Source organism: Fistularia commersonii, chromosome 30 (assembly GCF_037954325.1).
Source record: "Fistularia commersonii isolate RoL2024-O1a breed Wild chromosome 30, RoL_Fcom_v1.0, whole genome shotgun sequence".
Classification (NCBI taxonomy): Eukaryota; Metazoa; Chordata; class Actinopteri; order Syngnathiformes; family Fistulariidae; genus Fistularia; species Fistularia commersonii.
In genome coordinates, this window is record NC_141313.1 from 10,648,411 (window position 1) to 10,663,366 (window position 14,956).

Sequence of the window (14,956 nt, forward strand, 5' to 3'; positions counted from 1 at the left end):
GGCAGCTCCTGTCCGTATTTATATATGCACTATTTAATGTAAATTTCAACGACAGGACTGTTTCAGAAAATTAGAACATTGTGATAAAGGTCTTTATCTTCTGTAATGCAATTACAAAAACAAAAATGTCATACATTCTGGATTCATAACAAATCAACTGAAATATTGCAAGCCTTTTATCATTTTAATATTACTGATTATGGCTTACATCTTAAGAAAACTCAAATCCTATCTCAAAATATTAGAATATCATAAAAAATGTAATTTTTTTTTTTGCATTAGAGAAGATAAAAAACTTTATCACAGTATTCTAATTTTCTGAGACAATCCTGTATATTTTTTCATAGCATTACTTATCATCTTCCACTAGTAATAAATCCTGTCTGTTGTCCACTACATTTAGTGCACATATCTATTTATAATATATTCATAGTACCCATCTGTAAATCCCTAGTAAATTATTGACATAATGTACCATGTACATTCTTTTAATTTATTTATTATATCTGCACCTGCAGCTTTTTGCACTTCTGGTTAGACTCTGTTTTGTTGCCTTGTACATGTGTAATGGTAATAAAGTGAATTTAATCTTATGATGAGAAATTAATTTGGGATCAGATGTAATAACCTTGAAAATGCCTTTTCAAAGTGACATCTGTTGATCGTGAAGTTTGGTTGTCACCATGAACTCTAACGTACAGCTTTCATCACTGAAGAGAACCATTCATTAATAAATGAAATCATGCAAAAGAAAAAAGCACATGTTTGATACAGAAAGTTGTTAAATAGGACAGATAATCTACATCACTTTTTGATTTTTAAAAGGAAAAACGAGATAAGGTATAAAAAAACAACAAATGAATTAAATTCCTTTCCAGGATATTAGTCCATTGCAAGAAAGCTCACCTTAACATAGTTTTCATAAAAAGAAGGCGCAAAGTTACATGAGTAAAAATCACAGTATCACAAATCACAATCTACACATTTATACATATTAGATACATAGCATTTATCAACATTGTGAAATGCATGTACACTTTGAATAGCAAGCATTAGAATATACTATTAGGCTAATATATCCAGTAGCAGTCCTTGCTGTATTTGGCAAGCTATTTATTGGAAAGTATTACATTTTGTTTACATTTCGTGTCAAAGTATATATATTTCTATTGTATCAAAGACATTTAACACAATACACTAGCAAGCATTTGCTGAATGTATATTCCCTTTTCCCTGAAGAATTGTCCTTTCATATGGCTTATATTTAAGGTTCAGAAAAAAGATGAACCACCAAGTTAAATTTAACTTTTACATTCATTTCATCACTAACAGTGTGACATAAATTCAATATCAATTCACTGGCAAACTAAATATTTGTAGACAACCATTAGTGTTACATATTTCAAAAGTAAACCTTGGGTCAAATTGAATAATACATGACCACAAAAGGCAAATGTAAACAGAAACTAATACCATTATAGAGCATTATAAGACAGCTGGCAATCAGTTTTACAACATGAGCCGGAAAATACCAAGGACGTATTTAAGAGTTTCTTTCCTTCCTTGAACTTACGGTTCAGACTGCGAGAGAGTCAAGGAATCGAGAAAAAGTCCAGTGTGACGTGACCACATTTGAAACTTCCCACTACTGTAACCCTAATTTTTAAGAGGTAGCATGCCGGGACCGTGGTTGAATTGGGTTACAGTGTAAAGAACCAAAGAATCTTCTAGTGAAAAGGACACCATTCCAGCAGGACAGGAGAGACTTTATTTCATACTCACTTGCGGAACCGTCAGGTTCAACCCGTGCATGCGGCCGATCAAAACCCCTTCTCACCCGTGCGTCTTTTAAACCAGTCCCCCCAAAACAAGGGCCGGTAGAACCAATCACCCCCCTTATACTTTCTCCCCAATGCATCTCTTTAGGCAACTGCCTACCACTACAAACCAAATTGAAAGAGCACCGAAATACAACCCATAATCAAAATAACACATAATTTACATGGTTACACTACCTATAAAGAATTATGGTTCATTGGGAGATTTGTCACAGTTCAGATTAGACTCAAGTACCAACACAGGACTCCGCACCAAAACAGAGTAGAAAAAACAAGTATGCTTAAAGAAAGCAATGAATGAGTGAGGACCAGGAGATGCGAGAAGTCTGGTCTGGGAGGGGACGTGGGCATCCATTGATGGGACGGGGGACTCAAAGAGGTGAGGTGGATCCAGTAGCAGACGGTCAGTTGCCGGCAGGGTAGGTGGATGCCGGGCTGTGGTGTTGGTAGGACTCTTGTAGCACTGCATGGCCTGCCATGTAGGGTTGCAGTACCAAGAGGACACTGGAAGCAGGAGAACCGATGGGTGCTGGGTGGTGTAGCGAGGGTCCTGGTATCCAAACTTGTCCGAGTCAGGTCGTGGACAGCCACGCCAGAGGCGCTGGCCCACATCCCGAGAAAGGCCTGCTTGGGTCACGGACGGCCAGGTGAGAGGCGCTGGGCTACATAAGCGGGAAAAGGATGAGGGAAGACCGCCCAGGAGTCCACGAGGACTGAGGTTGTGCATGGGCGTCCGGGAGGACCGGCAGGTGAGGTATTTCAGATAGAGAATCCGGTGAGCATCACAGCATGGGAAACAGAGGAATGAGGGCACGGTATTCTGCAGAGCATTTGACAACACGGGGACTGCGAGTGTGCGCGAGGGCAAACAGAAGAGGTGAATGAGTCAGCAACAAGGGAGCTCCAGCTTTTAAATTCTCACTGATTGCCGATATCAAGCACCGAAAGTGCACAACAGCCAAAAGCCAAACCCAAACAAGATTGTTTTTTCCGTTCACCTTTTTCCCCTCCGTGGTCACCACAGTGAACCATTTGCCTCCCCACTGCATCCTTTTCTCTCACAACTGACTCCTCTCACTTTGCTAATAATTCTCCTATTCGGTCTCCAGTCTGGCAACCTCAGCATCTTTCTACCGATATATTAACTATCACCATCCCACCTCTGTCCATGACCAAACCATCTCAATCTGGCCTCTGACTTTTTCCCCGCGACATGCCTCTGATGAACTCATACCCGATCCTATGCATCCATGTCACTCCCCAATAGAATATCAATATTTTCATCTCTACTACCTCCAGCTCTGCCTCCTGTCTTTTCTTCAACGCCACTGACTCCAAACAATTCAACATTGCTAGTCTTACCACCATCTTAATGTCTTTCCTTTCATTCTTGCTGTTACTCTTTTACTCCACGCTAACCTGGCACTTTTTACCACCCGTTCTGACCTGCTTGTATCTTCACATCTTTTCCCAACTCCCGGTTGCCCTAAAAAGCCTAAACATTCCTAAACGTTCCACTTAGATCACTCCTATATATGAATATAGATTGAACTTTTATGGTCCACAGAGATTCCTCTCTCTGTGCTCAGAGCTGATCGTCGATGTGGTCCCACCTCCACCTTGAACTCCGCTGTCACACCTACGGCAGATCACCAGAACCACTTTAACACCTTTCCCTTGCACTTCAGATTTTCTCAGACAATACCACATTTCCTCTCTTGCATATGTTCTTTCCAGATAGGAAAAGATACAATGAAGCTCACCTTGACCTCTGTAATTCTCTATCAGTCACTGATTTCTTTTGGATTACAGTATACCCTTGTTTTTCGCAGGGGGTCACGTTCCAAAAAGAACCCGTGATAGGCAAAATCCGTGAAGTAGAAACCTTTATTTTTTTTTTTTACAATTATTATACAATTAAATATTCTATGATACATTGCTGCTGTCGTCCTTGTGTTTTTTTCTTCCTTCTTTATGGAACGAACGGAAGATTCATTAATTCCGTAATGCCGACCTACAGCAGCATAGCTTTTACCTTCCCTTAGCATGTCCAGAAGTTTAACTTTATCTGCGATAGATAGCTTCTTCCGCTGCCTTTTGGGCCCTGCCGCAGGTGCTTTTGACGCTCCAGAGCGTTTTGTCAACATTATGGATTTTAGAGAAACTCGATATTGCAAGAGAATTTTTATGTATGTAATGTAAATTTGGCAAGCTGTTTTACGGACGTGTACATATTAAACTGCAACGCTATTGACGGACAGGTAGAGAAGACGCGGAGTGACTTTTTAGCCAATCAGAATGCAGAACACAATGCACAATGCAAATCCGTGAAGTAGCGAAACCGTGAAAATTAAACCGCGTTATAGCGAGGGATCACTGTACGTCTTCTGTACAAGATGTAGCCCACCTAGTGCTCTGACTCCCACTCATAATCACCCTATGTTTCTCTGCCTCTTCTGGAAAAGTATATATCAAGGTCTTTTTCCACTCTTTTCCCAAGGTCAACCACATTCTGTCCTTCCGCATTCTTATCCCTGATGCCAAACATGGCCTCTTCATCACCTCGATTGCCTGCATCAACATGTTCAGGGAAGTCTGAACCAATTACCACTTTGAGGAGATTTTGAATCACTTCATTTAACTCACTCCAGAATGAATGCTTCTCTTTTAAATTGCATCCTACCTGTGGGGCAAAATCACCGACAACATTAAACATCATTACTTAATTTTAGCAGCTTTGGAATTATCACCTCAGGTTCATGGCTGGTGAGGCACTGACGTCATCACAGTCAGATTTACAAACATATGAACCCAATAGAGTAGCTTATTTACCATTTTATTGGCAACAGTTGATGTGTTTTGTTTAAAATATCATATCAGCATTTTTTAACCCATACAAACCGTAGCATAGAAAAAGCTCATGTAAAAAAATCTTATTATCTCTTACCTTTACTTATAAATGAAGTCCATGCGCCGCTCCTTCTGAAGCATCAATAACTTGCTTGTAGAAGTCTTCCTTATCTTTATTCAGTTTTTAAAAGTCTCTGTCTCAATGGAAATCACTGCCGGTGAAGACAGTCGTCCTTGATCCGCCGGAGCAACTTTGTCGCCTCAGGAACAGTTTGGATGAGATCCTTTTGGGCCAAAAAGTTGAGAAGCTACCCAGGAGATTTACATTCATCCCCTCACCGTTTGTGAGCTATACAGCCTGATGAGATCAGCAAAAAATAACTGGATGGCTGTACTTGACTTGCTAACTGTTTACTGTAGCTTGCTATTGCTAATTCTATTATTCTGGGGTCACCAGTGCCCCCTACCATGAGGCACCGTTACTGCGTGCCTCACTTGATGTCTCTTTGAAGTCGTTTTATGATTACAAGAAACACGAGAAACATGTTACAGTTGTTGACGAAAAACATTAGACACATCAGCTAAACTATGGAAATTTAGTTCATATATTAAGTGTTTTTTTAATAGTGACATCCACAGAGATAGGAATACGGTCTCAGTTCATAGCGTGCCAGCACAGTTAGCAGAATCATTGCGCAATCCATAGTGGGCTCAGCTGGTTGCCGCGTCACCGCACAGCTCCTCTTCATATTCGACGGTGAATGTGAATTTTTTTTTAGCGATTTTGAAAAAAAAAAAAAAATGGTGAAGCTACATGGAAAATAACTTTATAGTACAAATCACTGAATAAATACAACAATTTAATTTATTTTTCCATTTTGTATTTTTTTCTTCCTGTGATGACAGGTGAGGCCCGGCCTCCCTTGCCTCTACTGACTGTATGTCACTGCTTTCCACCTGGTCTCCTATTCACACAATATATCCATATTTCTCCTCTATATCATCGTCAACCGACTTTAAAATGTTTCCCGTCGTAGTACCAACATTCAAAGTACCTACTCTCAGCCCCAGACTCTAGCATTTCCCCTTCTCTCACTGCCTACGGACACACCTTCCTCCACTCCTTCAACCCACAGTAGTCTAATTTTCACTCGCACCGTGTAGGTTATCAGCAGTGATTGCAGCCGTTGTTGCCCCAGGCCTTGACTGGTCTGGTATGAAAGACATGTTATTTCGATTTTCAGTTTGGAATATGCTTTTACTCAGATGCCCTTCTTGACAAAACCCTCGGATATATTAAAGCTCAGGACAGGCATGAAGAGAGCATTTGCTTGTGCCCGCTGTGATTCTGCACAATTCTGTGATTTGGTTTATTTGCAGCTGATAGAAGCAGTTGGGCCCAGCACCAAAAAAACACCATGGGAAGCCTTATGTTCGTGGTTTCAAAAGGGCATGCAGTTACAGTGGTTGACTTTTGCTGGAAAAAACAATGTATCCTGGCTGTAAAACATTCAAATTTTTAGCAGGCATGTGTAATAATGCCAGGATTTGTGGAGGGTTTAAACATATTGTTAATTCATATCCTCACATTTTTGGGAATTCTTAGCTACTGTATATCTTTACTGTTTCATAACAATACGACCCTTTTCTGGAGCTGCACTTGAGCCAGAACAATGACATTTCATTTTGATGTGCATTTTTTTTTCCAACATTTTTTTTAAACAAAATTCATTTGACATCTTAAGAGTCTGGGGGGGGGGGGGGGGGGCATTTCCCTCCAAAACACAGACCGTGTGTCACCAAAAACCAATCAGTCATACATCTCTTCGTCTCTCTTATCTAAAATCCTCACACACACACACACACACACACACACACACACACAACAGTACTCTATTGAAACATGTTATTTTACTTTACTCTATTAATCCCATCCATCATTTTTGCCATTTGACAACAGTATAATGACTCATCAACATTATAATAAGTCGAGGTTAGCTTTTTCATATGGGGCTTCAGGTCAGCAGTTTCCAATCAATGTCATTGTGAAGTATATGAGGTTTCCCTTGTATTTATTCCTGTCTTCCCAATATCACTCAACCCTTATTTGTTCTAACATTGTTTTATTTTTTTTCAATTAGGAAGCTACATTTCACCTCTTGCATGTGTTTCCAAGTCCCCTTCAGCACTTTTCAAATGATCCATAATGCAGCTGCCATTACAAGGTCCCCCATAACTTGAAATGTCACTTATCAGTTTTAAATATTACTCTAACTGAACACTTGTTCAAGGTGTGCACTTTTAAGAACATGATGAGGTAATAATTCATGTTCAATCCTATTTCAAAAAAAGGTTTACTTGGCTTTATTACTAAATAAAGTTATTACTAATAAAGTTTATTACTTTATTAGAATGTATCATGGCTTTCCTTGCTCTGTTTGATTATCTGATTATGTGGTTTGTTGAAAGGATTGCAGAAGGGCTAAGTGCATTAACCTTCTTATATTTACTTTTTACCACAAATTGTCCTTTGCTCATGGTTTATGGTTCTCTTGTTTGTACACTTACATTCCACTTCAATATTATACTTCAGTTGTCTTATATTTGTCTCTCTTATCTAATATTCATGTGGTAATCTTTTTTATGGAGTCAGGCTGCATGTGTTTAAATACCCATGTCAGATCTTTTTGAAAGTTGCAATCTGAATGACATATGCATTTTGTTAAGCCATGCTGTAAAAATATCTGAATATGAAATGTGATTCTGAGAGTGTGTTTCTAAAAAACACAAGCATGATGTGTGTGCATAATTGTGTGGGTGTGTAGAAACCAGCAGGAAACCATGAACCATGAACCAGCAGGTAAACGCCCACTTGCAAAACTAAACCACCAACATAGGGGTTTCTGTTAGTAATAACAGTTAGCATAAGGTTTTTAAATTTCCAGTGTGGCAGTGATAGAATCATGATAACACAGTTCTGAAAAAAACAATGTAATTGAACCAATGAAATACAAAGTAAATATTTCTACTACATATAAATACACTTAAGAATAAGTTAGAGAATAAATAAATAAATTGCTTTATCCATGATAATTGCTCTTATTTTGAATACGCTTCTAATCTAGTAGTCTGGTCATCGGTACAACATTGACACAAATATCGACAGTCGAGGTCCGTTGGATTGTGACAAACAGGGTCAGCTGAACAAAAAGAAGTAGCTTTGCAACACGTGAAAAGATATCATTACTTATTGCCTGATTACAGTACAATAAAACTCATCTGTAGTCTTGTGGTTTGTGTTCAGTGAAAATATTCTACAAGAACTGCAGTAAAACAGACTGTTCATGAAGGAAAAACATACATATGAGGAAAAGGTAAATGGGCTGTAAGATACATCAAGAAGAGGCTCCCTTCAATTTACCTCAGCAAAATGTGCAGGGAGGGAACAAGCTTCTATCTTTAAGTTTTCCCTTATGATTAAAAACTACTTTCTAATTTCCCTAAATATTAGGTGTTACAGCTCTGATACAGAGAAATATCCAGCAATGGCACAACGCCCCGACCGACTTTTGTCAGTATCACAGTATTCCCTTCTAAATATGACCTTAGCAACAATCCTGAATTTAGGTAAATCTAACAGTCCGTGAATTTGTCCTCAAAAAAGGACTGAGTGCAAATGATTTGTAATAAAGTGTCCTTTTCATATCCTTTCCTGATGTGTCTGACACTGTTGGCCAGTTCCCGCCATCATCATCGCTCCACATTCGACTCTCTTCCTCGATCGCTTCACATCTTTGCTCCGCATCACCGGGACTTCGGTCAGTCGGTCCGACTTTAGTTATTGAAACCTTTCTGAATCTTAGCGGTTCCTCTGGAAGCCTCCGGAAGATCCAGGGAAGTTCAATCCATGGATGTTGGACTCTTCCCAACTTTACGCCGGTCCTTTATCTCTGTGTTTGCGTCTTAAACTGATTGACTGGTATGAATTTCTTGTTGGGGGATAAATTCTGTTTTGCCATTTCATTGCGTGATGTTACTGCAGACCTGTGAGAGAAAAAAAATACATGGACAGGTTAGACATGGATCTCCTGCTTAACAAATGATAAAAGTATCGACTTTAAATCATTTACCTGAGAATCATCAGCCATCTATTGCTATTTGCGCTTGATGGGCTTGTAGATCCTGCCAGTATGTTGTCACTGTCAGATCTGGAACAGATACATTCAAATAAATGAATAAAATGAACTTTTTTTTCTACATTTTGCATGGCAGAAATGTCAGCTTAAGGTAAAATCACAAGAGCCAGAGTAATGTCCTAAGAAACTCAAAGACACCACAAACATTCCCTTCTGCAAGATTTACAATAAATAGCTGCTCTTCTAATACATCCCGGTGATTTCTTTTAAATGACTTCATCCTGATTGTTATCACAAGTTGGATCATCTCTGTCTCTGACATACTGAAACTGCCAGGATGACACGGAGCCCACTATCATTCATCTGATGCTGCGCGATAAAAGATGTTTTGCTTGTGGCTGCTGGCGATGCGGGTGCTCACCTTGTACGACAAAAGCTATAGCAGGTTTTGTCAGCAGAGTTCTTGCATTCACAGCGGCCAGCTGAGCGGCGTCTACGAGATACGGGATTCCCCAGGCCATAAGGAAGGACTTTACTGTGAAGAAAAAGCGCAGGTTTTAGCCCATTTGAATGAGGGTATTCTGATTCTGATTGTCTGTTTTACTGGCAACTAATCTTTTTCTGCTTCAACTAACTCCTATTATAAACACACACTGCTCCCAGGGTCACTGTAATGCAAACTCACCTGGGTGTATTGACCCAGATTATATCCAGGTGGCAGAAGTAAATACATTCTTTATCATCCCAGCTGTTACAGGAGCAGCGTTTGGTCCGAATCTGCCGTGGATGCGGAGCCTGAGCTCTGTCCTGCCCTGATAAGGGGAGGCCACAACCTAGAATAACACAGAAAACCCAGAGATTAAAAATTGCCAAGTAATCCTTGCTGAGTGAGTGTGTTGCCAGTCAACGCAAACAGCCTGTTGGGTGTTAGTCAGTGATAATGATAGTACTGTAGTGATTATATTAGAAATGATCCAAGTCAAAGATATCCGGCTGAATAAATATGATGCAACAATACTGTGGTAAATCTTCGAATGTCCATTATAGATACTGTATTTAATTTGTAAGAGTTTCACATCTTATTATTCAGGAAAACTGCAAAGATATATCAACCCAACCCTCTATTTAATCAAACATTAGAATCAAAATAAACAAAGTATTACATTTTAAATTCTCTCAGCTGTTTCAACAAAGTCCAAGATTTTTTTCCAAGTAACAAAGAGCCAAATGAGTTACCTTCTCTGAGCATTGCACAGATGATGAGTGAGGTCATGATGGTGCACAGCAAGGAAGCCATAGTGATGTTGTGTCTCTTTGTCGTTGTGTAAGCAACAACAGGTGTGATTGTGTCCACAAGACATCAGTACTTATACCATGGCTGGTATCATGATGGAGGCACCTCCCATGTCTTTGTACTTCTTTCCGTGTTACACAACACATATACACTCCACTTGCCCGCCTCACATTCCAGCTATATCTTTCCTCATAACAGTTGTAGCGCCCCCAAGAGGGTACTTCAGTGACAATATAGTTGATTTGGAAAGAAATATGAGGCAACCGTGTGACGCTTTTCACAATCCAATGGAGTATAATAGGGTTTCCTTAAGTAAAACAGAATTGCCAAATCTGAATCCGTGTACCTTAGGTAAGGATATTATTCTGCAAAATCTGCATCAAAACATATTGTGAGTCCTTAATGCATTGTGAGTTTGGGAATCATATATGTTGTGATACATTTTGTACCTCATGATTTAATGAAGTAATCGATTCTTAAGTGATCAAGGAACATCAGATCCGTATGGTATCAAATACCATAAACACATTGACAGACAGATACAGTAGATGGATGGATAGATGGATAGATAGATGGATAGATGGATAGATGGATGGATGGATGGATGGATGGATGGATGGATGGATGGATGGATGGATGGATGGATGGATGGATGGATGGATGGATGGATGGATAGATGGATGGATGGATGGATGGATGGATGGATGGATGGATGGATGGATAGATGGATAGATGGATAGATGGATAGATGGATAGATGGATAGATAGATAGATAGATAGATAGATAGTTCTGTTAGTAAGTCCACATCTGTTTAAGATATCAGCCAATCTCGAAAAAAGGGAAGTTACACGGCTAATTCCATCAGCTGCCCCACTTCAACCAACTCCCCCCCCATAAAAAATAGTGAAATGAGTAGTCACACACACAACCGCACACTGTAACACGTCATATCTTAGAAACTGACCTTCATGAAAGGATAACCTTTTACCGCATCAGCACCATGCAGTACACACATACACACACAAACACATTACCACTTGGGCACTCACAGATAATCAGGTATTTTTTTTGTTATTTCTTTAGCATTGTACATTTTAATGTATAAGTATGAATGATTTCAGAGGAAGCTTAGCTAATGCTTTTTTTTTTTCTTTTTTGCAAAGACAGCCCAGCCTCATATCTAGTAGAAAAATAAAATCATGTTTAGCCAGTTTTTGCACTTCACATGAGTTTTTTTTCTTTGCTTTAGAATACAGTTTCTTTTTTAATGGAACCCAGTATTTGGGTCATATCCACGCATTCCTCTACACAAGCCCTCAAATTGTAAGCAACGGGATTCCAAAGCTAACATTGGCTTATGCAGCTTAAACACTCCCATAATATTTACACTGTCGAGGAGATGGGGAAGATCTTTAATGGATAACTTATGGCCTTAAATGGTTTTCAAGAAATGCATTTAGCAAAGACGGAAGTCCTGAACAGAAGTCTAGAAAGTCATGGAAAATGTGAACCAATTTACAAGGGTATTTTTGCGTGCGTCTGTGCATGTTTGTTTGGTGGAGGAAATTCCAGTCGGTTGTCATAATCGCGATGGCATTCCTAACGTCTCTTTGTGTCACTGCGGCTCATCTTGAGCAAATATTAGCCCGGTTGAGTAGAATGAACCAAATCTCAAGGTAAATGCTCCACCTCCTCAACACGAGCCTGTTCCCTCTCTGCTGCTACCAGACAAGGCGGTAGATGAGCAGACCTCAGTGTAGAAAAAAATAACCCGTTCTTATCTATTTCCTTTCTGGCTGCAGCTGCAGGAGTCAGGAATGTCAGATGGCCTGATGACAAAGGCCTTGTCTGCAGAATTCCTTCATGACGAAGGAATTTGTTTCAGGCGAAACAAAAACTCCTCATAGAGACCGAGCGAGAGGCATCTCATTGAAGTCAGTGTATGACTTATGAACTTGTGAGTCAGCAAAATATCCTGTCAGTGCAGGAAAAAGCTACACTGTTATTTTACTAAATAAACATACCTCCAGAAACTGTGTCAAAGATCAGTGCTTATCAATAAAGCTGTGGGTAATGACGATATCTTGCATCTTACCTGGTGTGGTCCAACTTGACTCAGTTGTTTTTTTCACTGTATTTGTTCTGTAGATGTAAAAGATGGAGGCAGATAATGGAATTCTATGATATGAACTGTATATATATTAATAAAGTAGAAATTGGTGCAGACTTGAATAGCCATGATGGTGCAGGTAATAGAGGTGATGAAGAAGTGATGGTGTGGCATCCAAGATGGGAACACAGAGGGACAGATGGTGGTCGACCTTGCAAAAGGATGGAAATGGCTGTTGTGATTTTTTTTTTTTCCAGAAAAAGCAGAAACATAGGTTAACATATTATAGGATTATAGACATAGATTATAGATCATTGACAGATCCTAGACAAATATGCTTCCGGTGAGTGAACGCCTGCATGTCTTGCTTCCACTGCTTGCCGTTTACTTACGTGTACTCTGTAAAATGCCACTGAGTGTCAAGAAAGGCGCTTTCAAATAAAATGCATAATTACTACTTAATTATTTATCATATTATTAATTATTATTATTATATTATATACCACATATTTACATTTTTAGATTTATACACCCAAACATTTGACACATACATTTTCAAGCAGCCCCTAAAGGTAATACTTTTTTTAAATATACTGAACAAAGCTTATCAAATTATTGTTCTGATAGTTCTTGCACATCTGATCCCAAAGTTAAAAAGAGATTATATTTTAATTAACAATGGCCACGCCAAAAGAAACTCGACTAAAATTACAAGAAGAGCACAGTGATCTTTGATTGCATGTAGCTTTGACTACCTTTCCATTAGTGAAAACAGTGAAATATTCAGGCTCAAGGAGTATAAACATCAGTGAGGATGGGGAAGAGCCTGAAACTTGCTGTATGTTGTCGAGTTCGTCCCTCTACATCCTGAACCAAAACATTTAGAATAAATTCAAGAAAAGAAATTTAAGCAGCCATTTATCATTTGAAATATGCAATGTGAAAAAAATACACTCATTCACCCGTGTCATGCCCTCGCTCCGTTGTCTATTTTTATCCTCGTTGGTCTCAGTCCATTCACATCTTGCTTATTTTTGTTTATTTTTGTCATTGCAATTGTCCCTGTTTATGTTCCCATCCTTGTTGTCATTTTGGTTGTCTAATTTCACCGTGGTGTTTTGTTTTTTGTTTTTTTTTCCACTCTGTCGTCCATTCTTATCCTTGATGTTGTTCTCTTTGCTGTCTATTTATTTGTGGATGTCTTTCATCTTCAAATTGTATCTCTATTTATATTTATATTCATATTTATTGATGCTATAACTGTGACAAAAGAATTTCCCCTGTGGGGATCAATAAAGTTTGATCTTAAAATCCAACATGTATGCTGTATGTACCTTTAAGTAATAATATGCAGTATTTCAAAAAATTATTTCTTTTTGATGAGTTTCAAGTCAAATGGGTTTCTTCCATCTCAATTTATGATAGTAATTAAATATGTATTTTATTACAATTAAATCCATAAATCTTTCATTTCAAGGGCTTTTTGAATATGGAAGTTTACAAACCCAGGATTAAAGTCCTTTGTAAATCCAGCAAACTGCTTTTAATAAATGTGTTGGTCAAATTTAGTTTTTATAAACTGGCTTGTCATTATTTATATATTTACATGTTTTCATTATTTAATCTGATATTTTATATTTAAAATGTCAGGCTATTAGTAGTACTTTAAATGTCTTTCTTTCTTACTGTCTAACCTGAAATCCTTATGAGGGCTATAAGAAGTAGTTTAATACATAAATCAATAAGTTGATTAATGCTGCGTGGCTAAAATGAGCTTTTCTACACCCCAAAAGGCAACTAAAATGTGATGTCACTTTTCGGTTGATTCAAGTTTGATTGGGTTAGTTCAAAACTGTATCTTTAAATGTCAAAAATAAATGTACAGTATGTTTGTGTGTGTCTAATACATCTGATGAGTTACTTGCTTATGATGTCATCCTTTCCATATGTTACTCTCTACTGCCACTCAGTGGCTTAACACTAAAACATAAAGCCAAACTTGGAAGTATTACGCCACATAAGGTGCCAAAGCACCTGCACACATACATACGCAACATAAGCAAACACTGAGGCGATGATGTTTGAAAAGCCACTCAGAAAGCTCAACATATCAGTGCGGATCCTTTGACAGCCACAAGGTCGTGCCAAATGAACCATCTGCAGGATTTAAGAGGCACGAATGGCCCTCTATATTTTAGTTTTTAATAGCCTTTAGGCTTTGAAATGGGTTTTAGTGTTTGTTTTTTTTTTTTTGCTCATGAGGGATCATGTGCAAAAAAAGGTATGTCAGATGGTAATTCAGTCCACCTACTAAGAAACTTAGGTGGTAAGAAACCGTTATCCACCATTTTATTCAACTACAGTATGAATCCAAGGTGGCATAAATTCAGTTGGGCTTTGAAAAAGAGGGCAGAAAATCTGGTGCTACTGGAAAGCAGTTAGCTGGTGAAGGTCATGTTTTCTGGAGATGATTACCTGGAAGTTGTTGGGCTCTTCGCAGTGGTTGACCTCTTGTCATACATTGCACCAATGATGTTCTTTCTTGATCAGAAGACTTGATAAATTAGGGACTTTAATTTAAAAGTTAACTATGATTTTTGATTTTACCTTTAGAAAATAAAGACAGATGGGTCATATCAGCTATCCAACCACAATGTGAGCACTTAAAATTACCATTCATTTCAGAAATTAAGCTTTTTCCCATACATAGTCAGAGACTCTAAGCTT

General features: G+C 38.6%; 1 protein-coding gene across 1 annotated transcript; it reads right to left on the reverse strand.

Moving 5' to 3' along the window:
• Positions 1-6,557: 6,557 nt before the first annotated feature.
• On the reverse strand, positions 6,558-10,195 carry LOC147216401 (endothelin-2-like). The gene is made up of 5 exons (XM_086178011.1): positions 10,061-10,195; positions 9,510-9,657; positions 9,246-9,359; positions 8,819-8,896; positions 6,558-8,732 (listed from the first exon to the last, which is right to left on the reverse strand). The coding sequence occupies exons 1-5, from the start codon at positions 10,119-10,121 to the stop codon at positions 8,633-8,635; spliced, it is 501 nt and encodes a 166-aa protein (XP_086034137.1). The 5' UTR covers positions 10,122-10,195; the 3' UTR covers positions 6,558-8,632.
• Positions 10,196-14,956: the final 4,761 nt, after the last annotated feature.

Excerpts from the sequence above, each read along its gene's own strand:
- LOC147216401 (XM_086178011.1), bottom strand. The coding sequence starts at position 10,121 with ATGGCTTCCTTGCTGTGCACCATCATGACCTCACTCATCATCTGTGCA. Across the intron at positions 9,360-9,509 it reads ATCTGGGTCAATACACCCAG|TAAAGTCCTTCCTTATGGCC; the intron begins GTGAGTTTGCAT and ends TTTTCTTCACAG. Across the intron at positions 8,733-8,818 it reads AGATGGCTGATGATTCTCAG|GTCTGCAGTAACATCACGCA; the intron begins GTAAATGATTTA and ends TTTCTCTCACAG.